The sequence below is a fragment of the Carica papaya genome, chromosome 3 (genome assembly GCF_054855325.1).
Source record: "Carica papaya isolate Zhongbai chromosome 3, ASM5485532v1, whole genome shotgun sequence".
Classification (NCBI taxonomy): Eukaryota; Viridiplantae; Streptophyta; class Magnoliopsida; order Brassicales; family Caricaceae; genus Carica; species Carica papaya.
The window spans coordinates 30,108,416-30,135,051 of record NC_142311.1 but is presented as its reverse complement, the minus strand read 5'-3'; the positions used below and the strand labels follow the sequence as shown (position 1 = coordinate 30,135,051).

Genomic DNA, 26,636 nt, shown 5'->3' with positions numbered 1-26,636 from the left:
CCATCAGCATCTCTTGCGTGTGTGTGTTTATATATTGCATTTCATAGATTGCAGAAACCATGGCCAAGTCAATGGCTTCCTCCTGCAGTTTCTTCTTTGCTACTTTTCTCTTCTTCACCTTCTTCAACTCCCGCTCCATTTCTGCAACTTCTTTCAGACCAAGAGCTCTAGTTCTTCCGGTCACCAAGGGCTCCTCCACTCTCCAACACCTCACCCAAATTAGACAACGAACCCCCTTCGTCCCCCTCAAACTAACTCTCGATCTCGGCGGAAAATTCCTCTGGGTCGATTGTCAACGACGATATGTTTCGTCTTCCTACAAGCCTGTTCGCTGCAACTCTGCGCAGTGCTCGCTTGCCAAGTTCACCATGTGTGGAGATTGCTTTTCTCCTCCCAGTCCGGGCTGCAACAACAATACGTGCAGTCTCCTGTTAGATAACTCGGTGACGAGAACCGGCACCAGCGGTGAGTTCGCTCAAGATGTAATCTCTGTCCAGTCAACCGACGGGAGAAACCCAGGCCGGCGGGTTTCCGTGCCGAGATCTCTCTTCGCCTGCGGAAGTACATTTTTGCTTGATGGACTTGCCAATGGTGTAAGCGGCATGGCTGGGTTTGGAAGAACAAAAATTTCACTTCCTTCATTGTTCTCTTCTTCTTTCAGTTTTCCCAGAAAATTTGCTATCTGTCTGGCTTCTAGTTCAAGATCTTCCGGTGTCGTCTTCTTCGGTGATGGGCCTTATGGTTTTCTCCCAAGCCCTAATCTAGATTTCTCAAAATCTCTGATCTTCATCCCACTAATCCTCAACCCTGTGAGTACCTCCTCCGCTTCTTTCGAAAAAGAGCCTTCAGCAGACTACTTCATCGGGGTAAAATCCATTCTCATCAACAATCAAAGAGTCCCTTTAAACACATCACTCTTGAAAATCAACAAAGAAGGCAATGGTGGAACTACGATCAGCACAGTCCATCCATACACAGTCATGGAAACATCAATCTATAAAGCTGTCACTAAAACCTTCACTAACCAGATGCCAAAGGTTCCACGGGTGGCAGCTGTGCCGCCTTTTGGGACCTGCTATAATTCGGCAAGCTTCGGCAGCACGCGGACTGGACTCGCAGTGCCGCAAATCGATCTGGTAATGCAAAACAAGGGAGTTTTCTGGAGGATTTTTGGTGCGAACTCCATGGTTAGTGTTAGTAGCGATGTGGTTTGCTTGGCGATTGTGGATGGCGGGTCAAGTCCGAGGACATCAATCGTGATTGGGGCGCATCAGATAGAAGATAATCTTTTGCAGTTTGATCTAGCAAGATCCAGGCTTGGGTTCAGCTCATCTCTGCTGTTCAGAGGAACAACGTGCTCGAACTTCAACTTTACTTCGAAGTTTTAGGTTGCATGGCTGCCATTTTCTTCTTGGTTTTTTTCTTCTTTTTTGTTTGTTTTATTTTTTGTTTTATTTTTGAGGAGTGGTGATCATGTGCTATTGGACAAGAACAAACAATGTATTATTTAACTTCCAACTTTACTTCGAAGTATTTGGCTGCATGGCTGCCATTTTCAAAATTTTTTTGTTTTTGTTTTGTTTTGAGGAGTGGAGGTCACGTGGTATTGGAGAAGAAGAACAAATGTATTATTAAATTCCAACTGGGCAAAAAGAAAATATATGTATTATCCACGTGAAGAAATGGGTGTGCTTAATTAATTTGCTCATATGGGTTCTCAAATGTTGTGATTTATCTATTTATTTATTTTTTAAATCATTGAAATGAAGCTTTTGATCTCATTGGTACATGGGATTGAGCAAAAAGAGAGAAAAAATATTTAAAAGAGGAAAAGAATTTAATTAATTATTCTTTAAGTTATGGGACATGCTTAGGAATTTAGGATAATTGTTCCCACAAGCTTCTCAATAATGTGTTCTTTTTATTAGACCTATTTGATTTGTTTTAATTTGTCACTTTGGATAGAATCATGAATACCTACTCAAGTTGTAGCTTCTCACAAGATCATCTCACTCCCCGTGGCTGCACAACCTATAACTTAAATCATGACTTCTATACGCTTAAATTTCTATTCATGTCACCTGTATATCGTATACTGATGATAATATAACATGCTAATGAAAACACATCAAAGCATATCCTATAAAGTTTAATCTACACTTTAACAAATATTTAATTTAGATACATGTGATGAATTTTTCTCTGAACAAGGGATTAAACTCTGATGTCCTTAATTTAGATCGGATTTTATCTTAAATTATTATCTGAGTTGTTAGAAGTTTTAAAAACTTGATGAAGGTGGCAAAAATTGAAACAATGAAAGGAGTGATCATTACTAGTGAGAAAAAAGAAAACATTACACAAGTAAATGTAGATTATGTGTATACTAATTTAATGTTGAAATCTATGAAGATAAACAAAAATGAGGGTGATGGTAGAGAATGTGTAATTTTTAATGAAATGAGTGTGTGCTACTCTAGCGAAATAGTATGAACCTTAAACAAAAAAACTATTAGGTTGATTTTTGGGCTCAACAACATGAGTGATTTTTAGTGAGACTAATATTGAAAAATAGGTAGAATAAAACTCAAATTTAAGCCCTTTCACGAAGCAAGTGGATCAGACTAGATTCTTTATCCTGTACGACCTAATCTAATTAAGTTGTTTTCGATTAAAAAAAAAAACTAAAAAAATTCATCGTCTTATTCTCAACCACATGGCTCAGTTACGCAAACTCTTTTTATAGAAGATAGAAGGATAATACACGAGGTTCTAGAGATAGAAAAACCTCAAAAATAAAAAAAGATATGAATGCATTAGGGACTACAAAGAACAATGATATGGAAACCAAAAAAATAGTAAAACACAATAGTGGGATGATAGAGCTGAACAATTTTACCCCCAGTTGTTCTAATAAAATTTAGATAAAAAACTTTAAAAAATTGTAAAATAAGAATGTAGCATTATTATTAATTAATCAATAATGAAGGTTGCTTTGCAACCTTGTGGACAATCATGAAAATCTTCAGTCACAATTATTGTGGTCCAAAGAGAATTATAATATTTAGAATACTTTAGAGGATATTTTTCCTCCTTATTGTTCTTGATGGAGATAAAACAAATGCCCTTACCCTATTACATTTAACTGATGAACTATGTTAACTAAGAAAAAAGAACAAGATATTTAGATTTGAACAAATGGCTTCACTAGCCCTCTTACCATATTGTGGTTAAGGAAATGTGGGAGGGAAAAATTTAAGATCTTGTAACTAAAATCTTATATGCAATAGATAGTGGTAAGTGGGAGTGGGAAGTGGTGCAAAAATACAAGATATATTTTATTAAAGTTCAATATGTCATTATTCATGTGTTCATCGTTTCATGTTTCCATATGAAGAATATTAGTGTGCTAATCGATTTATTTGATCATGAGGGTTCCCAACGTTGTCTTGATCCTTAAAACAATATTAATACTTTCATATCCTTAGAACGTGACAATAAAGGAGAAAAGAAGATTTTAAAAATATAAAAAGGTTCTCTAGTAATAAAATATTATTAAAATTAATATAAATTATAGCATATCCTTATAGAATAATTATTTTCTCAAAAGAATTTTTTAAAAGTACTTAGTGAATAATTTTTTATTTTGATTATTAAAATTAATGATGAAAACTAATATATTTTAATTATAGATCCGCATTAATAACAATACAGTCAATCTCTTAAAAATAATATATAAGTTACGTATAATTTGACTCAAATTCGCATCTTATAAAAAATATCAGAAATACTTGTAATCTAAACAAGTAGTGATGGTCGGTAGAGCGAAAACTAGTCTATAATCTTGATAAGTAATTAAATCTTAGAACAAAAATTAGTTTCCTTTTAAGTAAAAATTTATAAATTTTGATAAATATGTAGTACTTACAAATTAATAATAACACAATCAAATTTTTTAAGGAGCACCCGCACAAAATGCAGAATTTATTTGAATCTTATTGCTGGATGGAACGTTACCTATTTTGGGCTGGTCCAAATTTGTTCTAGGCGGCCCAATTTTATATGCCCCGGGTCATTTGACAGCTCTAGGCCTTGTACGGTCGGCTTTTTTGTTCCCCGTGCTCGGCCTTCTCCTTCCCTCCTCCGCAACTCTTTCTTCTCCGAGTCTCTGCTTCCTTTCGGTTTTCTCAGAAGCTCGATTTCTTCCTCATCTAACTCTTGCTCCTTGCGTCAAGATAGCGGCTCAATTTCAAACCGCTCCCGAATTTTCTTCTTTCACAACCAGAAATCTCGTTGCTTCTCACGCTAAGAAACCCTAGGTAATTTATTCCTCAACTCACTTTTTTAAGCTTTGGTTTTCTGGTATGCACTTGCAAACTCAATGATAAGCTTGGTCATAAATCCACTGTTATATAGGCTTTTGGTTGTTTTACATAATCTAGTCTCCGGGGTCATGAAGTTTGATGTTGAAGAAAATGCTCGTCTCTGTGAACTATTTCATTGTTTGACCTGCATTTTTCCTTTCCTTATCTTTTTTTTTTCTTTTTTGTCGTTATTAATTTGCTATTGCACGTGTTATTGAATTTGAAGTTATATATATACTGAGTTCATTGAATTCCGTAGGGAATTTATTTAGGGGAAGAAACATGGCATCCAGAGTTGCTACACCACCATACCCTAGTGCAGCTAGAATTGCTGATTCTCCATGTTACCAGCAATACACCGCCTCTCTCAAATGTAAGCTTCCTTTATTTGAGTGGTTAATTCTTTGTTGATTCGTTGTGGTGAATTAACACACTTATAGTTTCATCTTTTGCTTTATTTTATTGTTGCTTCGTCCGTCTTATCACATGCTTTGTCGTCAGATTTCATCACTTTGTACCGATGAGGTTCTTTTTTCTCCTTTGTTACTTAATGTTCAAGTTGTATGGTTTGAGTAGATATTGATGGGGTAATTTTGCTATTATCAAATATAGTTAAATGGAGTCAGATTCAATTGATGCATTTGCTATTAGAGCCAAAATTACATATATTCCATAACCTTTTCTCTGGTGCAACTAGATCTTGTAATAATCTGCCTTCAACAAGAAATGTGCTTTTGATTGATGATTATTAACTGTTAACATTGAGTTTGAACTTTGGAAAATATGAGTGTAAATTTGAAGGGTTGTATGCTCTAATCAGCACTTTGCATCTGACCATAGATAAAAGGGAAAGAAAATGTTGCAAAGTTGGCAAAAGCTTAATGATATAAGAAATGCACAATCACCTGAAGTGAACTTGCAAAATATGATCTTTACTATGTTGTGATGCACTTAAGTTGTATTGTTTCATATATGATGTTTTCAAATTTCCAACTATATCTTTATATTTTTCCTTAGACTGGGCAGAGCTGTAATGGATATGTTGTCATACGTTGAACGTATTCTGTTTGTATTTTATATAATTATAAAATTTTTCCTTCCTTCCCAATGTTAGTTTTTTCTGGCCTCCATAGTGCATCACCTGTGATGCTTTTTGTTAGAATTGAGCTGAACTTTTTTTTTACAGAATATAGAGACTGGCATAAGTTGACTACTAGGCTTCCTAATGGAGGCTGGAACATCCTAATTTTCCCTGGACTGAACATTTAACTTAGGTGTTTCCTTGAGCTAACTTGAGTGAAAGAGCAGCTGATATACTAATTTGATATATATAAACTTAAATGTCTTGTAAGGAGACTGAAATTTGTTCTTGCTATTTTTTTATCTGTGTTTATTGGTTACTAGTGAGATTTTGCTATTATTACTGTTTTTTCTTTTTGAGATAATCATTTGATTTTTCTTTATTGTTCTGGGCTCTTTTAATTTGGTTATCCCATTTGATTCCCAATTTATTGTAAAAAATGGACAATCTTTTGAATCTCGTGCTGTGGCTTAGGCAGTGTTGCCATTGTTATGAGTTATACGACTCATGAAGTGGTGGAAAAATAAATCTTTTCATGGCCCAAAAAAATTTGCTAAAAATTTGAATATGTCAAACAGCATATGCTCATAGTCTGCCAGTGTAGAAATGTCTTACATCATTTAATCTGATATGGTGGGCTTTTATCTTGAAACTTGACACCTTTCAGGTCTTGAAGAATTTGGATCAGACAAAAGCAAATGTCAAGAGCATTTTGATATTTACAAGGACTGCAAGAAAAAAGAGGTATTTGGAATTTCTTTGAAATTTTTGAAGCTAGCTAGTCTTATCCATTTAAATATCTTGTTGAGACATGTGTTTCCTGCTTGTATCATGCTTTAATGAAACAACCTCTGATACTGAGTTCCATAATCTTTTCTCCTTTTGGCTATTATTTATTATTTCTTTTGGTGTTTGCCTAGAGGGAAGCTCGATTGGAACGTAACAAGACTCGATCTTTCTTTTCGTGAAATATAGAGTTCTTTCCTGGGTGTCTCCTGCTTCTCACTGAACCACATGGGTGGTAGGATGCTGATTCCTCTTCTCCTATGGGATTATAATTATAGAGATTCAACAATTGTAAACTAGGCACTGTGGTTTCACAGTGATGAAATAAAAAAAAATATATCTTACAGGGTCTGCATGATGATCTTACATTTTTTTATATTTGTGCTGTGTAAATCTTCTTTTTCCCGGTAATTGGAGTGAGAAAAAGTTATCCAAGAACTAGTTGAGTCACTCAAGTCCTAGCAAAGCAAAATCATGTTTTGAATAACTAAAATATGTTAATACATTAGATTTGGACAACAGTCAGTGTCCTCAAATGGAGGTTGGTGCGCTGTTGAGGTTCCAAAACGATTCTGGTGACGAGAGCCAGGTTAATAATTACATTGTGAAGTCTTACAACTGTGGTTGGTTGACTAAAATACAGTTCTATTGACAATTATTACATTGTGAAGATATATTCCTGTATGTAATTGGCTAAAATACAATTCCATATAAATTATCGTTGTAGTAAATTCTGTGATTCATGATTCGAGGATCATTAATTGTAATTAAAATTTTTCTCGAATATTTTTTTTTTTATTTTGTGTCATTTATACCCTCATATAATGTAATATTAAATTTACTCTCTTATAGATTACCTTTAAAAAAAAAAAAGAATTATTTTCCTTGAGCATTTTCATGTATGGCAATGGTTTTCTTTTCTCCATTTTTTAGAATCTTTTTAACTCCATATCCTTTGTCCTCCATTATTTTGTCATTAACAACTTAATTCTAACTTAACTTCATGTTTTCTTTCAGTTTGTTTCAACATTTCCTTATAAACCACCTAACAGAATGCAGCATGGAAGCTGTAGCAGACCTTTTCAACCTCATAAACTCGCTTTCACGATCATTTTGAGTTTTATGAGAGTGTGATTTCTATTACCATTTTCATACAAAAATATATCCTAATTCTGTGTGTTAAGAGTAAACCATATCTTAGTTCTGTATATTAAGAGTAGTAATAGAAGACAAACTAATCAAATGCTACTGTTCATGGTTAAAAGAAGTGTAGATTTTATCTTGGTTAGCCTGACCATCGCTTCCTTCATGTCAATTCTTTTCTCTGGCAATTGTTGACTACACTCGAAGCCCAACTCCATGATTGAACAAAGAACACTCTGCATTGCGGGCATATCATCTGTCCCGTTAAACAACAATCAACAATTTTGAGTATCTTATCTGGATATGATGAAGCCTTCACCCATTTTCTCAAACTCATTTCTTCATCAAATATCGAGTCTGTTGGCCTTTTCCTTGTCATGGTCTCTAGCAACATGATTCTGTAGTTGTAAACATCTCCTTTGTTGGATACTCTGCCTTCACTTCCGTACTTTGTTAACCATTATATGGATTCATGTAATCATAGAAGAATAAAATCAACCATAAGCTTAGAAATGTTCACGGAAATTATACACGTCTTGAAAAATTCTCGTGTCTTGATGCTGGAACGCCAAGTTCATATCAGTTTTTTATGGATTGATGTAATCATTAGAAGAAAAGATTTAGGATAGTGTTACACTGTAACTTTGAGCATATGTTTTAAGCCATTAGATTATAATTTTTTAGAAATTGCTATTGTTTAGATATTAACATCTAATGAGTAGAAACTTTCAACATACAATTACTATTATAAGATTGAGTTTATTGTAATATTCTCTATAAATTTATGCACGTTTGTGAGAAAATTGAAAAGTAATAACATAGTCACCTGATGCAATATAGCCAAGGAATATTGTTGTAAAACATAATAGCAGCAGCAAAAAATTGGAAGAACTCAAACTTAAAAAGATGGGTAAAAATTCCAACTTGATTTCATTTCATTAATTGCAGAATTTGTAGGCAAGAAAAATAACTAACTTCCCACTAAACATAATAAATAAAACTGATAAGAAATTGCCGCTAATATCTAAGCCATAAACAATCACTAACTTACTAACTTTTTCACTAAATATAGTGAATAAAACTGATAAGAAACTAAATGAAACTGAAAAGAAACTAACAGAGACAATAAATCAATGTACTGGAATTAAAGTGTCATATGTCTAACACTCGTCCTTGGCATTTTGATGACAAATTCTAATTTTTTGCCTCAGAGTTTGAAACCTTTCTTTAGGCAGTGGCTTGGTAAAAATGTATGCAAGTTGTTCTTCAGATAAACAGTTAACAAGCATCACTTCATTAGATTGTTGGACTTCTCTAATAAAATATAATTTAATCTTGATATTCTTGATTCGTTCATGAAAGACTGGATTCTTTGAAATTAAGATTGCATAAATGTTATCACACACAATCTTGGTTGCTTTAGCTTACTCATGTCCCAAATCCTTAAGCATCTTCCTCAACCAAATAGCCTAGTTGACAGCAGAGGCAACAGTGATATATTCAGCTTCTGCAGTAGACTGAGCTGTTATCTCTTGCTTCTTTAAGCTCCAAGTAAAAAAACTAGAACTTAGAGAAAATAAATACCCTGAAGTGCTTCTTGAATCATCAACACAGCCTCCCCAATCACAGTCAGTGTAGCCAATCAACTTCAAAGTCTCTCCTTGGGATTTTTGGGAAAAAAGTACCAAGAGTAATGGTACCTTTGATGTACCTAAGTACACGTTTTGCAGCTGTGAAGTGAGTCTTCTTTGGAGAATATATAAATCTTAAAAGAACACTTATAACAAACAGTATATCAAGTCTGCTTACTGTGAGGTAGTGAAGGCTGCTAATTAAGCTTCTATATAAGCTTTCATCCACATTCTCAGAGTCATCATCCTTACTTAGCTTGATACTGGTTGTCATAGGTGTCCCCACTGGTTTATAATCCTATATTTTAAACCTGTTTAGAATATTAGATGCATATTTCTATTGACAGATGAAAATGCCATGGCTAGATTGCAACACTTCCATTCCAAGAAATAATTTCATAGTTCCAAGATCAGTCATCTCAAACACTTTTTACATTTTGTTTTTGAACTCTTGGATCAGTCCAAGTTGACTTCCTGTGATTAGCATTTTATCAACATAAATAGAGATAATTAAGAGATGATTACCCCAGGATTTTACATATAAGGTTGCTTCATTTTGACTTCTATTGAACCCAAGCTGATTAAGATGATTATTCATTCTGTCATACCAACCTCAAGGGGCTTGTTTTAAACCATACTAAGGCCTTCTTAAGTAGGTACACATGATCCTCTTTCCCTTGAACAACATATCCATCTGGTTGCTCTATAAAAATCTCTTCATCAAGAAAGCTATTCAAGAAAGCTGACTTGACATCGAGTTGTTGAATTTGCCAAGAGTTATAAGTAGCAAGAGCAAAAAATGAGAAGTCTGATTGTATCGTACCTTGCTAATGGAGCAAAAGTCTCCTGGTAGTCCACTCCATATTGCTGAGCATAACCCTTCACGACCAGTCTGACTTTGTGTTTACAGATTGAACTATTTGAATTGAGTTTTATTTTAAAAACCTATTTAACAGCAATCACCTTGTGATCTTAGGCCGTTCAACCAGCTGCCATGTTTTATTTTTGTTGCTCATCTCCATTTCTGCATCCATTGCTCTCCTCCATGCTAGAAAATCTTGAGCTTCAGCATAGCTGGTAGGTTCAATGATTGCAATATTATACCTTTGGTAAATATCATCCAAGGTCCTTGTACCCCTAAGTGGAAGATCATCCACCAATTCATCAGCTTTAAGTTGGTTCTGGATATCAAATGAAGAATGAAAATACACATTTTTTTGATTTTCCCAATCCCATGTTGCTGCTTCATCAATCTTCACATCTCTGCTTAGGATAACTTTTTCTGTTTGTAAGCAGAGAATCATGTATCCTTCGGTTATTGTCCTATAGCCTACAAGAATGCCCTTTTGAATTTTGTTGTCAAGTTTGCTTCTTTTTGGCTTAGATATTTGAAAATTACATATGCTGCCAAATATTCGAAGATGATCCACGGCAGGCTTGCCACATTCCAAGCTTCATATGGTGTCTTGTTCTCCAATGCCTTGGTAGGTAATCTGTTCAGCAAATACACAGAGGTATGAAATGCCTCTGCCCATAGTTTGTTTGACATCTTCTTCTCAAGTAAAAGATATCTAACCATTTTCATTATTGTTCAATTCTTTCTCTCACACACACTATTTTATTGTGGTGTGTATGGTGTGGTAAACTGATAAACTATGCTTGCACTATTACAATATTCAACAAAATGATTTGAAGTATACTTAGTACCATTGTCAGATCTCAGACATTTAATCAACAAATTACTCTGATTTTCTACAAAAGCCTTAAATTTTTAAAAGATATCAAACACTTCATTCTTGAGTTTAATGAAATAAACCCAACATATCCTAATATAATCATCAATGAAAATGATGAAATATTTATTACCAAAAAACAAGGCTATTTTTATAGGATCGCACACATAAGTGTGGATGAGCTGAAGCTTTTTGCTAGCTCTTCGTGTTTGTCCTTTAGGAAATGGTAGTTTAGTCTGCTTGCCAAGTTGACATATTTCACACAATTGAATTTCACCAATGACTGTAGGCATGTTTTTAATGATCTCCTTTTGCTTCATATTTGAGAGATTTCTCTAATTAAAGTGCCCAAATATTTTATGCCAAAGATTTGAAATAATCTGAATGGTGTTGGAATAGGCATGTTCAGAAACCTTTTCCCACTCAATAGCAAAACTTCTGCTCTTCATCTTTACACAAAATAATTATTCTCCAGAAAGATAAAAAACAGTGCATTTATAATCCTTAAATTCAAGAGAATAATTTTTGTTAAGCATCTGTCCAACACTCAGTAGATTTTAACTGATTTCAGGTATAAACAAAACATTAGGAATAGTTTTAATACTTAAATTTGTTTAACATTAACTGAGCCTTTGCCTTTGACTTCTAAAAAATCTCTATTGCCCACTTTTACTCTAGACTTGTAAATCTCATCAAGATTTATGAACATTTCAGAATCATTGCACAAATGATGTGTGCGCCCATTATCAATGAACCATGCATCAGATGAATCATTTATTGAGAAACAAGAAACTATAAAAAGTTGCTCCTCCTGTCCATTGGTTGGATCTACTAAGTGAGCTTACTGTGGTTTTGAGTTTTTATTTTTAAATTTACAGACCTCTGTAACGTTTCCTAACTACTTGCAATTTCCACAAGTTGCATTAGGCCTCGACAAGTAGTATTTCTCAGAATGTGTAATTTTCTTGCAGTGTATGCAAAAAGGAAAATTTTTATGTTTTGTACCTTTACTTCTGCCACCACCTTCATTTTGCATTTGTTCTTCTGATTAAATTGCTTCGTACCCTTACCAACTTATTGCTTTTGCACATGGAAAGTCCCTTCAGTTAATCTGTTATGCCTAATAGTCCTTCTCTGCTCTTGTGCTTAAAGAGCACTCATTAGTTCACCTAATGAAATCTTATTTAAATCCTTAGATTCTTCAAGAGATGAATCTTTGATTCAAATCTTTCGGGGAGAGTTACAAGCACTTTTTTCATAATTCTTTTGTCTGTAAAATCTTCACCAAGTAATATGATGTTGTTAACAATCAAAGAGATTTGATCAATATACTTACTAATTGTTTCATCTTTCTGCATATTCAGATATTCAAATTCTCTTTTCAGGTTCAACACTTGCATTTGGCGTGTTCTATCACTGCCTTAGTATTCTTCTTTCAACCTGTTCCAAGCCTCTTACGCATTATCACATGCCATAATTCTTTAAAAAACACAATCTACCATACAATTTTGAATAAGTGACTTGGTCTCAAACTTCTTTGCCTTTTTCTCGCTGTTGTGTTTGATCTGAGCTAAAGTGGGATTTACTGGTAGAAGAGGTATAGGCTTGTCCTCAGTCATAGTTTCCCAGAGGTCATAGGCTTCAAGAAAAGCTTGCATCTTCACTGACAAAATGTGGTCGTTTTTACTAGTGAAAATGATGGGAGAATTTAAAGGTAGGCTGTTGGATGTCATTTTTTGGGGTTAAAAAAAGGTTTTGTTTTGGTCCTATAAGATCAACAACGACTCTGATACCACTGTTGTAAAATAGAATAGCAACAGCAAAAAATTGGAAGAACTCAAACTTAAAAAGATGAGTAAAAATTCCAACTTGATTTCATTTCATTAATTGCAGAATTTATAGGTAAAAAAAATAACTAACTTTCCTAATAACTTTCCACTAAACATGATGGATAAAACTGATGAGAAATTGCTGCTAATATCTAAGCCATATGCAGCCACTAACTTACTAACTTCCCCACTAAAAATAGTGGATAAAACTAATGAGAAACTAAATAAAACATAAAAGAAACTAATAGAGACAGTAAATCAATGTGTTGGAATTAAAGTGCCATATGTCTAACAAGTACCAAGGGTTCTGGTATGTGATGCTTCCTTGTCTTCAAATAAAATCTTTGCAATCCCAAAATCTGCTAAATGCCCGACCATATCTTCATCAAGAAGGATATTGCTAGGCTTCACATCGTAGTGAACAATAGGCTCTTTTAGGGCATTGTGGAGATATTCTAATGCCAATGCAACACCCACCATGATACTTATTCTTTCCACTAGACCTAACTACTTCTTCTGAGAGTATAACCAATTTTATAGGCTACCATTAGACATGTATTCCAAAACCAGTGCTCTTATATCATGGTTGCAGCACATGGTTATGACCTTCACAAGATTTCTTTGTCTGATAGATCGTAATGTTTTGTATTCTAAATCAAACCTTTTCAAGGTAGTCTCATGTTGTAGGTTTAGAAGTTTAATGACAATAATTATCTGGTTAGACAATACTCCTTTATACACAGACCCTAAACTTCATTGTCCAAGCAAAGTTGACTCAAAAAAGTTATTTGTAGCTCGGTAAAGTTCTTGATAAGATATCAATGGCTGGTCAATAATTCCTCGTTTGTTGAGGTTGGCACGATGATCTGACTTTTTTGTATATATTTTCTTATGAAAAAAATGAGAATGACAAGGATAAGAATGATGGATTCAATAGTTGGAAGAATATACTTGAGGATGACATTTTTGCCCCTAGATATTTCTGAAGATGTACAAGGTGGATGTCCTAAATTTGGATTTGCAAAACACCATGTTGTTAAGGCACATTTTCACCTAATTAACTGAAGCACATGCAGGATCCGAAGTCTTCGACTCAGGCTCAGACGAACCGAGAGTCCTGTCTATCCTTAGTCACAGCGAAAGACTTCTACTTTTGAGCTAGACCTCTGCCCATAAAAAGAGCACTTTTTGATCTAAAAAGAAAATGCTCACTATAGGATGGACTTCTTGCTCAGTTTCGTGGTCAGAAGATCAACATTTAAAGTAGCATTTTTTTTTTCAGGAAGATATGCCCTTCTTGGTTCATTCCTGAGTTTTCTTTCGCCATTTTCCCGCTTAGCAGGCTCATAATTTCCAGGTTCCAAATAAAAGATTTTGTAATTAAATTTGCAAAGACTCTACCACTCGGAATCTCCCTAGAAATTTGATTGAAAGATAAATTTAGGTGCTTGAGAGAATGAAGTGTTTCTAGAGACTTGGGTATAGTGCTTGATAGATTATTGTATGATAGATCCAAGGAATCCAGTCCTTTATACTTACTCAATGTATCTAGGATATGTATATGAATTAAGTTTCTTGATAAACTAAGAAAAACAAGGCTTTCGAAATCCCCATTAATGCTATCTACTTTTTGACTAAGCCATGTCAATTCTGCCTCCATAGCCTCTATAGAGTCTTATGTCGGTGCGGCTTTGATGCTCACTTGACATTTTAAGAAGCTTTTTTGCAAAAGGGTTAGTAAAAAAAAAATTATCACTAGTTTTCTCCTATTTCACTCACTTGGTTGTTATATTCTGATAATCTCATCGACTCTTGCTTTTTACCACTCTGTCTTCCACCCTCAAGTTGAGTGTCGGATAGACATTCTTGAATCAAAATATTTTTAAGTATTGTTTAAGACATTATAAGGAGTCCTATGGAACAAACACCATACAAATACTATGAGCAAGACTTTTTACACACAGATGAAAAGAGAGTATGTTATGTTACGATACTAAGCACTAATATATGAATTAGATGCTTAGATATATTATGGAACTAGAGTTTAAAGCAATAAAGGAAATTAAGAGTACAAGAAAAGATAGTTATAGAAGATGTAGGAATTTGGTATTACCCTTAAGGGAAATCTGAAAGATGTTCCTACTAAACTATAGCCGTTATATGCTGTGCTCTATAATAAAGATGGAGGCTTGGCGCTTGATAATATGTGTAAGTATGAATGCACGTTGCTTGTAAAAGAATGATTATATATATATATTGCCTTTAAAGAGTGCAGTTCTTACACCGTAGTAAGAAAAATAGTTGAGCACCAAAAGGTAAGTATTTTCCTAATTAGTAGGTTACTTAATTAGAAATTTTTTCCTTGGTTTCCTTTCTTTATTTTCTCTTTTTTTTTTTGAAGATTTACGAAACATAAATTATAAGGAAAGTAAATAACTAGTTGAAAAATTAATGCTCAACAGGGACTACAAGTGAAGAAAACTATAAGTTGTTGCTTCTTAGTTGGACGTGTGAAAACTATAAGTTGTTGCTTCTTAGTTGGATCGATGTGTGAGACTTACTCTCTCTTTCTTTTATATATTTTTTTGGGATAGATGAACATAAAAAAATGGTTAAAAAAATAAAAATGCAAAAGTAAAATTGTAATACCCAAATTTATTTCAATATAATTTGAATTAAATTGTAGATGTAATTTTGTAGTTTTTTTTTTAAATTTTAATTTAATGAAAAAATAGAGTAAAATTGATGGATGATTAAATTGAAAATAATTTTGGGGAAAATGGGTGAAAAATTGGGTTCTGAGGGTATTTTTGAAAGAAAAATCAGAAACCGGGAGTTGAATATAATTTAAAGAAAATTTGCCATGTCAGACGCCCGGTCAATAGCCCCGACCAACCAGGACGCGCCAAGTGGTAGAGACGCTGACGTGGGAGGCCATGTGGGCGATCCGCGTGCCCACAATCGAACGACTGAGGTCTATTCCTTCGCGCACAGACGACCTGGATACGCTCCCTCCCAAACGCGATCGAATGGTCATATTCAAACGCGATCGGACGACTCAGAGTGAATCGCGATGGACGGTTCAGATTGAATCGCGATGAACGGTCCAGATTCACTCCCTATTTAATCGCAATCGGACGGTTCAGATCAAACGTGATGGACAGCTCAGATCAAAAGCAGATGGATATAAATAACCTCCATCCACACTAAACCCTAACCCTAGCCACCAGAACCCCTCGCTGGAGAAGACAACCCAGCCGCCGGGGACCCGACCACTGCCACCCGCTGTCGCACCAGAACCCTTTCCGACCGCCAAAAAAGGTAAAAACTTCTAATTTTACACGAAATTCAATTTTAAGCTCAACCATGGCCAAATCAGAGTGAAAAAACTGACCAATTAACCGAAAAATACTGGCGAAGCACGGCGGCACCGCCGCAGAGAATTTCACAAAATGCCTCGAATGAGGCCCTTTTCGATTCCCATTCGGCGTAATTTTTCCGTCTTTGTTATCAGCGTTCTTTTTTCTACAGGTTGACCGGAGTAAAACACCCAACTGCAACATGAGCTGGAGGAGCCGCCGCACCGGAGTGCCCTGCCGTCGGTGAGTTTCGATTTTCTGTGTTGTTTCGGCCAACCGAGGCCCTTAAGTGTGTTTTCTCGCAGGAATTGATGCAAAATTGGTTGAATTCAGTTGAAAATGGCCGAAAACAGCCAACCCGAGGCGGATCACTGCTGCGGACGGCGGTGCCGTTGCTAGAGCACGGTGGAGCCACCGTGTCAAATTTCTGAAATTGGCTGAGTGGGCCCTAGGACTGATTTTGGGTTTATTTGGAACATTTGTAGATACTATTAGCGCATTTCAGTTCCTGGAGAAAAATTCAAGGAACCTAGGAACCGTCCGTAGTGCAGTAAACAATTTAGCTTTTTGGACGTCAAATCGAGTAAGGATCCCGCATCCTATTCTCTATCATAGAAGTGAAGTTGAAATAAATAATAATGTGGTATTTTGTGCGATTTTAGTAAACACGCATAATTAATTACGAATTGTTAATGGAGTCGAAACCAGAAATTATCTATTGTCGTTTGTTGATTGATTTTACAGTTTATATGCATGATGGTAGCTGATTTATTTTATGGCCTTGAACGCATGTATGGTTTAATTGATGTGTTTACTGTTGAATCGAAAAAAAGGAAATGTTAAATGGTAAAAAAATTATGTGATTTAAATGAATAGATGAAACGACAGGCTTACTGGACATCCTGAGAGATGGTGGACAGACTGGGTACATAGGAAGCCCTACCGTGAACGTTGTCTCATACCGAATGGGGTATGTAGACTTGATAATTTGGCGCCCATACTAGATGGGGTATAGGGACGACCCGCTTCACCCTCATACTGGACGGGGTATTGAGGTTAAATAATTTAGCGCTCATATCGGATGGGGTATGGAGACGGCCATGTAATTGAGATTGTTAAAGAAAAAGGTTCACGTGTAGCGGGAACATCCCTATGGACCCCTATGGACACTAGTAGACTGGTGAAAAGAAAAACAGTTATGATTTGGTCTATTGTTAATGGATATAGATTTATAATATGTTCTATGTTGCTGATTGTTAATGAAATTATGATCTGTATGATATTATTAATTTTATAGGTTGTTTTCATAAATTCCACTATGATAAGTGAACGAGAAATGATTTTATGATTGATAAATGAATTTACTAAATTTAATGCTCCATTAGTAGTTTTCGATTTTATACCAACCTTTACTTTTGTGCCGATGATATAGTGTGATATCTTTACTGGACTAGTGTAGCTCATCCTTTATTTAACCATTTTAGATCAAGAGAACCAAGTTACAGAGCCCAATCCGCAAGAAGATTACGAGTAGATACTAGATACTTTCTATTTTTCATTTGTTTTCTTATTTCTCATGTTTCTTTCAAAGCATTAATTTCGTAATGTTGTTCATTACTTTTAAGTTATTGTGTAAAGAATGTCAACCTTAACCTTTTATTTAGCTTCCGCCCTTAAGTTATTATATATTTCTTTTTGGATTTTCAGGGTCGTTACAAAAATATAGTAGGTTTAGATGGAGTCAAAACTCTGATACCAAATAATATAGAACTTAATATCAACCAATGTAATCAGGAACTTATACAATTTTATTCAAGATGCCAAAAAAAATCGATTCTATAAAAACTCTTCCCACTTAACCATATCTCAATAGTGATAAGAATTAAGATCATTAGGAAACGAAGGATTAAAAAAAGAATAGAAGAATACCACAAGGAATTACCTTAATAAGTTGATCAACTCCTTACTCAACAAGAAAGATGAAAATACATATCTTGAATAAGACTCACAATATTATTGATTTCAATATTTAATTGTTACAATAAAAACTTGATGATCTATTTATATGGTAGACCATGTGAATAAAAATGTAATAAAAATCTCATAATCTAAAACTATAATTATATAAGAAATTAATTAATATTAATGTCTAAATTCCTAAATATGTGCAAATTATATAGAAAATTAATTAAAATTAAAGTTTAAATTCCTAATTAAGATAAATATGGTCTTATCCCTTTATTAGAAGAGATTATGAGTGGTTTAGAAGGAAGTTTTATGGTAATTTAGGGCAAGCCATGCCTTGATAGCTGCCCACAATTTCTTATTTTTCCTTTTTTTGGCCGATTGCTTCCTTTTCTTGCTCCTTTCCATCATGTGCTTGAAGTAAGTTGATGAGACCATTATGTCCTTGGGTTAATTGGTTGGGTAACTTCTTTCCCTGAGCTTCTTTAATGATCCAAGTCCATCTTCCTCATTAATCCAAGTTTATATGAAGAGTTGGAGAGTTTATTATAATCCTTGAGTCTGGCTCCTTGTGATAGGCCCACTTGGGATGATGATGTCTCTTCCAAGTGACCAATGTGATTTATGCTCACATCACTAGGGCATAACTTATTTCTTATACTTAGTGAGCGCGTAAAAAACTCATTATATTAAATATTATCATTTTTTAGATCAAGAGGATCTAATTTTAGATCAGGAGTATCCAACATTTGAATCGGATCAAGGAAGGACCGTGTAAGCATCCGTGATGGAATTTGATATTCTGTAATCGAACGAGTATATATTTTATTTTGACTCTATCTCACGAATATCCTGTATTGTAAATAATGTTACAATATGATTAATGGATAATGTATTTTATGAAATGAATAAATGTTTTGTTTATTATTTTTCATTACATAGCTGGTAATTAATGACTCTAATCCCTCTAAAAGAGAGCAGAGACATACAATTAAATACTTCAAAAACTTAATCGTAAAGTTTTAAAAAACAAGTAATTTTTTAGATAATACATATGATCTTTTTTTTAGAACCACAAAAAATTAAAAAAAATATTTACTGAATGCTATTTATTTTTTTCATAACAAATTATTGACATATAAGCCAAATAATTAAAACAAGTTCATGTTTATCATTTTTTTGTCATACTAATTAATTGACTAAATTAATGTTTAACCTAAAAGAAAATCAAACCAATACATATACCAAATATATAAAATAATTTCTCTAAAAACAAATATTTAATCTATAAGATATTGAGTACCTCCATCTCCAAGCCACCATCAATGACTGTCTCATCTTCGTCTTTGTTTAATTCAATTAAACAGCTGTTCACCATATACTTCCCAAAAAATACATAATATAAGGCCTATAAATACACTCCCTATATAACTCCTATACACGGTACAACCGACATCTCTTGCATGTGTTTACATATTGCAGAAACCATGAGCACGTTGTCGGCTCCCTCCTGCAATTTCTTCTTTTTTTTTTCTTATCTTCTTCACTTTCTTCATTTCCCCCTCCATTTTTGCAACTTCTTTCATACTAAAAGCTCTAATTCTTCCAGTGACCAAGGATTCCTCCACTCTCCAACACCTCACCCAAATTAGCCAACGAACCCCCCTTGTCCACGTCAAACTAATTCTCGATCTTAGCGGAAGATTCCTCTGGGTCAATTGTGAAGAACGTTATGTTTCATCTTCCTATAAGCCTGTTCTCTGCAACTCTGCGCAGTGCTCACTTGCCAAGTTTACCATGTGTGGAGATTGCTTTCTTCCTCCCGGTCCAAGTTGCAACAACAACACATGCAGTCTCTTGTTAGATAACTTGGTGGCGAGAAGTGGCACTAGTGGTGAATTCACGCAAGATGTACTCTCTATCCAATCAATAGATGGGAAAAACCTGGGCCCACGGGTTTCACTCCCGAGATTTCCCTTTGTTTGCGGAACTACAATTTTGCTTGATGGACTTGCCAGTGGTGCAACAGGGATGGCTAGTTTGGGAAGAACAAAGATTTCACTTCGTCGTTCTCTTCTTCTTTCAATTTTCCTAGAAAATTTGCTCTTTGTTTGCCTTCTAGTTCAAGATCTTCAAATCTCATCCTCTTCGGTGATGGGCTTGTTAAAAATTAATTTGTAAATTAGAATATAATTAATTAATTTGTTAGTAGTTGAACTTCATAAATTAGAGTCTCTATATCTGTTAGTTTGGTAGAAGTTGTGAGTCATAAATTAGATTTATTACGTTTGTTGGTGGTTATAGTTAATTCTAATAGTTGTACTGCATATAAATAGTCATGTACTTGAAATTTTTTTGTAAAAACCATATTAGAAAATTTTGAGTCTTCTCATTAGTCTCTCTAATCTCTTCCTCCTATCTCTAATAAAGTGGTATCAAAGTTTAGTTTTTTGTTAAAATTCTAGAGATGGCTAGCAATAATTTATTTTCTTTCCAATTTTCTCGTCTTACAAAAGAAAACTATGAGAGTTGGTGTCTTCGTATGAAAGCCATACTCGGCTCAGAAGATGTGTGAAATATTATAGAAAGAGGTTTTACTCTACCCGAAGATGAAGAATCCTTAACTCAAAATGAGAATGATGTTTTTGTAAGAACAAAGAAGAAGGATCAACAAACTCTTGCACTCATCCATCAAGGTTTGGATGAAATTATGTTTCTAAAGGTGACCGATGTTACCAACACAAAACAAGCTTGGGAGATTTTGAAGAATTCCCTTTAAGGAGTTGATAAGGTGAAGAAGGTACGACTCCAAACTTTACGAGGCGAGTTTGAAGCTTTGCAAATGAAGGATGTTGAATCCATTTCAGATTTTTGCTCAAGGGTAAAGTTTATAGTAAGTTAAATGAGGAGATTTGGTAAGATGATGAAAGATGTTCGTGTGGTGCAGAAAATTCTTCGATCGTTGCCACCAAAATTCGACTATTGTTTTCGCCATTGAAGAATAAAAGGATCTAGACATTTTGACATTTGAACAACTAGAGGGATCTCTACAAGCACATGAAGAAAAAATAAAGAGAAGATAATAAGAGCATTTAGAACAAGTTCTCAAATCAAAGGCATCTTTGAATGATGGTGGAAAACAAAGAGGACGAGGAAGAGGTAGAGGTCGTAGTAGTGGTTGTGGTCAAACATTTAAAAGAAATGAAACTCAAGATGATATTGATAATAAAGATAAAAGTCAACCATCAAATAAAGGCCGTGGAAGAGAAAGAGAAAAAGGAAGAGGTAACTATAGAAATTATAACAAATCAAATGTTGAATGTTACAATTGTCATAACACTTTAACGAGAGGGAGGAACAAGCCAACTTTGTCAATGATACACAAGATGAGGAAGAAACAACTTTGTTGCTAGCATGTACAGAAGGAGATAGTGATACACATAATTCATGGTATTTGGATAATGGAGCAAGCAATCACATGTGCAATAATAAAAAAAAATTTATGAGCTTGATGAGAAGATTAATGGTAATGTTTCTTTTGGAGATTCTTTAAAAGTTTAAATTCAAGAGAAATGTACAATTCTAATCTCTTCAAAAAATGGTGGGCATGTACTTATTACTAATGTTTACTATGTGCCAAAGTTAAGAAGTAATATTTTGAGTTTGTGCCAATTTCTTGAAAATTGATATGAAATTCACATGAAAGATTATTGTCTTTGGCTTAGAGATCAAAGTGTTAATTTGATTGCTAAAGTGCATATGTCAAAGAATAGAATGTTTATCTTAAATCTCAAAACTATTGAAGTAAGATGTTTGAAGGCTAGTATGAAAGATGAAGCATGGTGTTGACATATGAGATTTTCCCATTGGCGCACTAAAGGCGATGGGAGAAGAAAAAATGGTGAAAGGGATGCCATTAATCAACCATCCTAATCAATTATGTGAAACATGTCTACTTGGAAAGTATTCAAAAAGGACTTTCCCAAAAGAAGCTACTACAAGAGCAATCAAGCTACTTCAACTTGTGCATGCCGATGTGTGCGGGCCAATCAATCCACTCTTATTTGATAAAAACAAATACTTTCTACTATTTATTGATGATTTTAGTAGGAAGACTTGGGTATATTTTTTAAAGCAAAAATCAGATGCTTTTGTTGCTTTTAAAAGTTTCAAAGCTCTTGTAGAAAAAAATTGTGGTTGTAAAATAAAGTCTTTGAGAACAGATAGATGAGGTGAATTTACTTCCAAAGAATTCCATGATTTCTGTGAATCTAATAGAATTCGTCACCCTTTAACGGTTCCAAGATCACCACAACAAAATAGAGTTCTGGAAAGAAAGAATAGAACTATTCTTAATATGGCTATAAACATGTTGAAAGCAAAAAACATGCCCAAGGAATTTTGGGCCGAAGTAATTTCTTATGCAACGTATTTATCTAATAGATCTCCAACATCAACTTTGAAAGACATGACTCCCCAAGAAGCGTGGAGCGGAATGAAACTTAATGTCAACCATTTGCGAGTTTTTAAAAATATTGCATATGGTCATGTTCCACAACAAGAGAGATCTAAGCTCGATGATCGAAGTGTCAAACATATTTTCATTGGGTATGATGTAAACTCAAAAGGCTATAAATTGTATAATCCAAGCAATGGCAAGATCATGGTAAACAAAGATGTTAAATTTAATGAAAAAACGACTTGGAATTGGGAGAAGATGGAAAGAAATGCTTATGATTTCTTTCCATACTTTGAAGAGAACCAAGAGACCATGGTACCTTTACAAGAGGCAACTTCACCTCATTCTCCAACTCATGTTGCATCACCCATTTCTCAAGAAAGTTCAAGTGAAAGGCCACGAAAGTTAAAGAGCATTCAAGATCTTTATGATGAAACTGAGGAGATCACTAATTTTGATATAAATGATTTATTTTGTCTTTTTCTTGACAATGAACTAATGAATTTTGATGAAGTCATCAAAGATGCAAGATGGAGACAAGCGATGGAGGAAGAGATTAAATCCATAGAAAATAACAACACATAAGAACTATTCACTCTTCCTAAGGGAAATAAAGTTATTGGTGTCAAATGGGTCTATAAAGCTAAAAAAGATTTTTAAGGAAATGTGAAAACGTATAAGGTAAAACTTGTGGCTAAAGGATACAAGTAAAAACATGGGATTGATTATGATGAGGTTTTTGCACCCATTGCTCGCATAGAGACTATTCGTTTGCTCTTAGCTATCTCAGCTCAAATGAAGTGAAAAATTTTTCAACTTGATGTAAAATCGACATTTCTCAATAGTTATCTTAATGAAGAGGTTTATATAGAACAACCATTGGGTTTCGTGGTTGACAGACATGAAGATAAAGTGTTAAAATTGAAAAAAGCTTTGTATGGGATAAAACAAGTGTCAAGAGCATGGAATATCCATATAAACAAGTATTTCAAAGATAATGGATTTATTCGTTGCCTTTATGAATATGCTCTTTATGTGAAGTATCATCCTAATGATGATATTCTATTTGTGTGTCTATATGTAGATGATCTCATCTTCACAAGTAACAATCCAAGTTTGTTTGAAGAATTCAAAAAAAACATGTTACTTGAATTTGAAATGACTGATATTGGGCTCATGTCTTATTATTTGGCTATTGAGGTGAAGCAAATGGAAGATGGTATTTTTATTTCTCAAGAAGGCTATGCAAGAAAAGTCTTAAAGAAATGCAAAATGCTTAATTGCAATCCTGTAAACATGCTTATAGAATGTGGAGTCAAGTTATCAAAGTTTGATAATGGGAAATAAGTAGATCCCACTCTTTTTAAAAGTCTTATGAGAAGTTTGAGATACTTAATATTTATAAGGCTTGATATTCTTTTTGCAGTTGCACTAATAAGTCGTTTTATGAAAGCTCCTACCACCTCTCACATGAATGTTGCTAAAAGAGTTTTACGTTACCTTAAAGGTACTATTGATTTTGGGTTATTTTATTCATCTTCTAACGATTTTAATCTTGTAGGATTTTGTGATAGTGATTTCGCTGGAGATATTGATGATAGAAAAAGTATAACTGGTTTTGTATTTTTTATGGGTGATTGTGCAATTACATGGAGTTCTATGAAGCAAGCCATTGTTACACTATCAACTTGTGAGTCTGAATATGTGGCAGCAATCTCTTGTGCTTGTCATGCCATATGGCTTAGAAGATTATTAATAGAACTTCATTTAATACAGAACGAAGTTACTAAAACTTTTATTGACAATAAGTCTGCATAAACACTAGCCAATAACCTGGTATTCCATGAACGAAGCAAATACATAAACACAAGATATTATTTTATTAGAGACTGCATTGCTAAAAAAGAAGTGAAACTCAAGCATGTAAATACTGAAGATCAAGTGACAGATATTTTCAACAAACCGCTCAAGTTTGAAGTCTTTCAAAAGCTATGCACTAATCTTGCATTGAAAAAGAGATTTACAAATTAAGGGGAAGTATTAAAAATTAATTTACAAATTAGAATATAATTAATTAGTTTGTTAGTAGTTGAACTTCATAAATTAGAGTCTCTATATATCTTTTAGTTTGGTAGAAGTTGTGAGTCATAAATTAGATTTATTATGTTTATTAGTGGTTATAATTAATTCTAATAGTTGTAATAGTGCTTATAAATAAACATGTACCTGAAGTTTTTTTGTAAGAACCACAATAGAAAATTTTGAGTCTTCTTATTACTCTCTCTAACCTCTTCCTCCTATCTCTAACAGGGCCTTATGGTTTTCTTCTAAACCCTGATATAGATTTCTCAAAATCTCTGATCTTCACCGCACTAATACTCAACCCAGTGAGTTTCGCTGCCACTTCTTTGCAAAAAGAGCCTTCAGCAGAGTAATTCATCATAGTAAAATCCATTTCTCATCAATAATCAAAAAATCCCTTTTAACACATCACTCTTGGAAATCGACAAAGAGGGCAGAGGTGGAACCAAGATCAGCACAGTCAATCCATACACAGTCATGACAATATCAATCTATAAAGCTGTCACTAAAACCTTCATTAATCAGATAGCAAAGGTTCCACGGGTGGTAGTTGTGGTGCCTTTTGAAACCTGCTATAATTCAGCAAGCTTTCACAAGCTTAGGCAGCACACGGACTGGGCTCACTGTGCCACAAATTGATCTGGTGATACAAAACAAGGGAGTGTCCTGGAGGATTTCTGGTGCGAACTCCATGGTTAATGTTAGTAGCTGTGTGGTTTGCTTGGCGATTCTGGATGGCGAGTCAAGTCCGATGACATCAATCGTGATTGGGGCGCATCAGATTGAAAAAAATCTTTTGCAGTTTGATCTAGCGAGATCCAATCTTAGGTTCAGCTCATCTCTGCTGTTTAGTCAAACAATGTGCTCTAACTTCACCTTTACTTCAAGTTTTAGGTTGCATGGCTGCCATTTTCACACAAGGTTACTTATGGGTTTTTGTTTTTGTTTTTTTTTTTAGGAGCGGTGATCTCGTGGTATTGGGCAAGAACAACAAATGTGTTATTAAACTCCAATTGGGCAAAAAGAAAATATATGTACTGTCCATATGAAGAATTGGGTGTGCCTAATTATTTTGTGATTTATTTATTTTGATCTCATTGGCATATGGGATTGAGCAAAAAAAGGCAGAAAAAAGATTTAAAAAATAAAAAAAATTAAGCATGTGCTAAACATAATTAATTATTCTTTAGACTTAGTTTGATTTGTTTTAATTTGTAAATTTAGAGGGAATCATGAATACCTTCTCAAATTTTATCTTGTCACAAGATCATCTCACTCCACATAGCTGCACAACCTATAACTTAAATCATGACACCTATATATTAAATTTTCAATTGTATCACCGATTTATTCATATACTGTGATAATATAATATGCTAATTGAAACACATGAAACGTATATCCTATAACTTAAACTTCAACAAATATTCAATTTAGAGTTTCTGTCTGTAATTATTTTTTCTCTCAACAAGGATTGATCAATGGTATCTTGATTATGATAGAATTTATAGTTCTTATCTTACTTTGGTAATAATGTATTGTTTGTTTCATGGTACTTTTTAGTTATGCGTGCAAGGTAAGCTTTAGTCTTTTATTGGGTTCTAATAGAGGGTTTGTGATATCTATGGCGTCTTCATCCTCTCATAAGCAATCAAGCTTGATGCTCACTAGTGCAAAGAATGAGATTTTAGATTTAACTGCTAACCTTAGTGGCCTAGCAAATGGTAATGAGGGTTTTTACTAATTATAATGATACACATCGAAGGAATTGTTAATCAGACCACTTATATTAACATGATGCATAAGCCGAGAGGAACATGGCTGCATAGGTTTGGACGAAAAATCTTCTTCTTTTCTAGTTTAGCATTGAGAGGGATAAACATAAGGTTTAAAATAGAGCCCCTCAACATTACGAACGCTTTAATTGTCTGCTTGATTGTGTTGGAGAAAGGAGGAAGAGGCTAGAGAGACTAATGAGAAGACTCAAGTTTTTTTATTGTGATTATTGATAAAAAGATTCAAGTATATGACTATTTATAGACACCATTATAACTAGTAAAATTAATTATAACCATCAACAAACATAATAAATCTAATTTATAATGCACCACTACTAATAAACTAAAAGATATATAGAGACTCTAATTTATAAAGTTCAACTACTAGCAAACTAATTAATTATATTCTAATTTGCAAATCTCTTT

The 26,636-nt window shown here is 34.1% G+C and overlaps 2 protein-coding genes and 1 pseudogene across 2 annotated transcripts; all 3 read left to right on the top strand.

The window, feature by feature from the left end:
• Positions 1-1,671, top strand: LOC110819836 (putative aspartic proteinase GIP2). The gene has a single exon (XM_088214701.1). It carries the CDS (start codon positions 60-62, stop codon positions 1,386-1,388), a length of 1,329 nt encoding a protein of 442 aa, XP_088070827.1. The 5' UTR covers positions 1-59; the 3' UTR covers positions 1,389-1,671.
• Positions 1,672-4,103: 2,432 nt separating this feature from the next.
• On the top strand, positions 4,104-6,849 carry LOC110819940 (Cox19 family protein (CHCH motif)). The gene is made up of 4 exons (XM_022049295.2): positions 4,104-4,319; positions 4,624-4,737; positions 6,113-6,189; positions 6,366-6,849. The coding sequence occupies exons 2-4, from the start codon at positions 4,647-4,649 to the stop codon at positions 6,411-6,413; spliced, it is 216 nt and encodes a 71-aa protein (XP_021904987.2). The 5' UTR covers positions 4,104-4,319; positions 4,624-4,646; the 3' UTR covers positions 6,414-6,849.
• A 6,642-nt stretch (positions 6,850-13,491) lies between these two features.
• Positions 13,492-26,176, top strand: LOC148268556 (putative aspartic proteinase GIP2; annotated as a pseudogene).
• The last annotated feature ends 460 nt before the right edge of the window (positions 26,177-26,636 follow it).

Coding starts and splice junctions, on each gene's coding strand:
- LOC110819836 (XM_088214701.1), top strand. CDS start 60: ATGGCCAAGTCAATGGCTTCCTCCTGCAGTTTCTTCTTTGCTACTTTT.
- LOC110819940 (XM_022049295.2), top strand. CDS start 4,647: ATGGCATCCAGAGTTGCTACACCACCATACCCTAGTGCAGCTAGAATT. Junction 4,738..6,112: donor ATACACCGCCTCTCTCAAAT/GTAAGCTTCCTT, acceptor GACACCTTTCAG/GTCTTGAAGAATTTGGATCA. Junction 6,190..6,365: donor AGGACTGCAAGAAAAAAGAG/GTATTTGGAATT, acceptor GTGTTTGCCTAG/AGGGAAGCTCGATTGGAACG.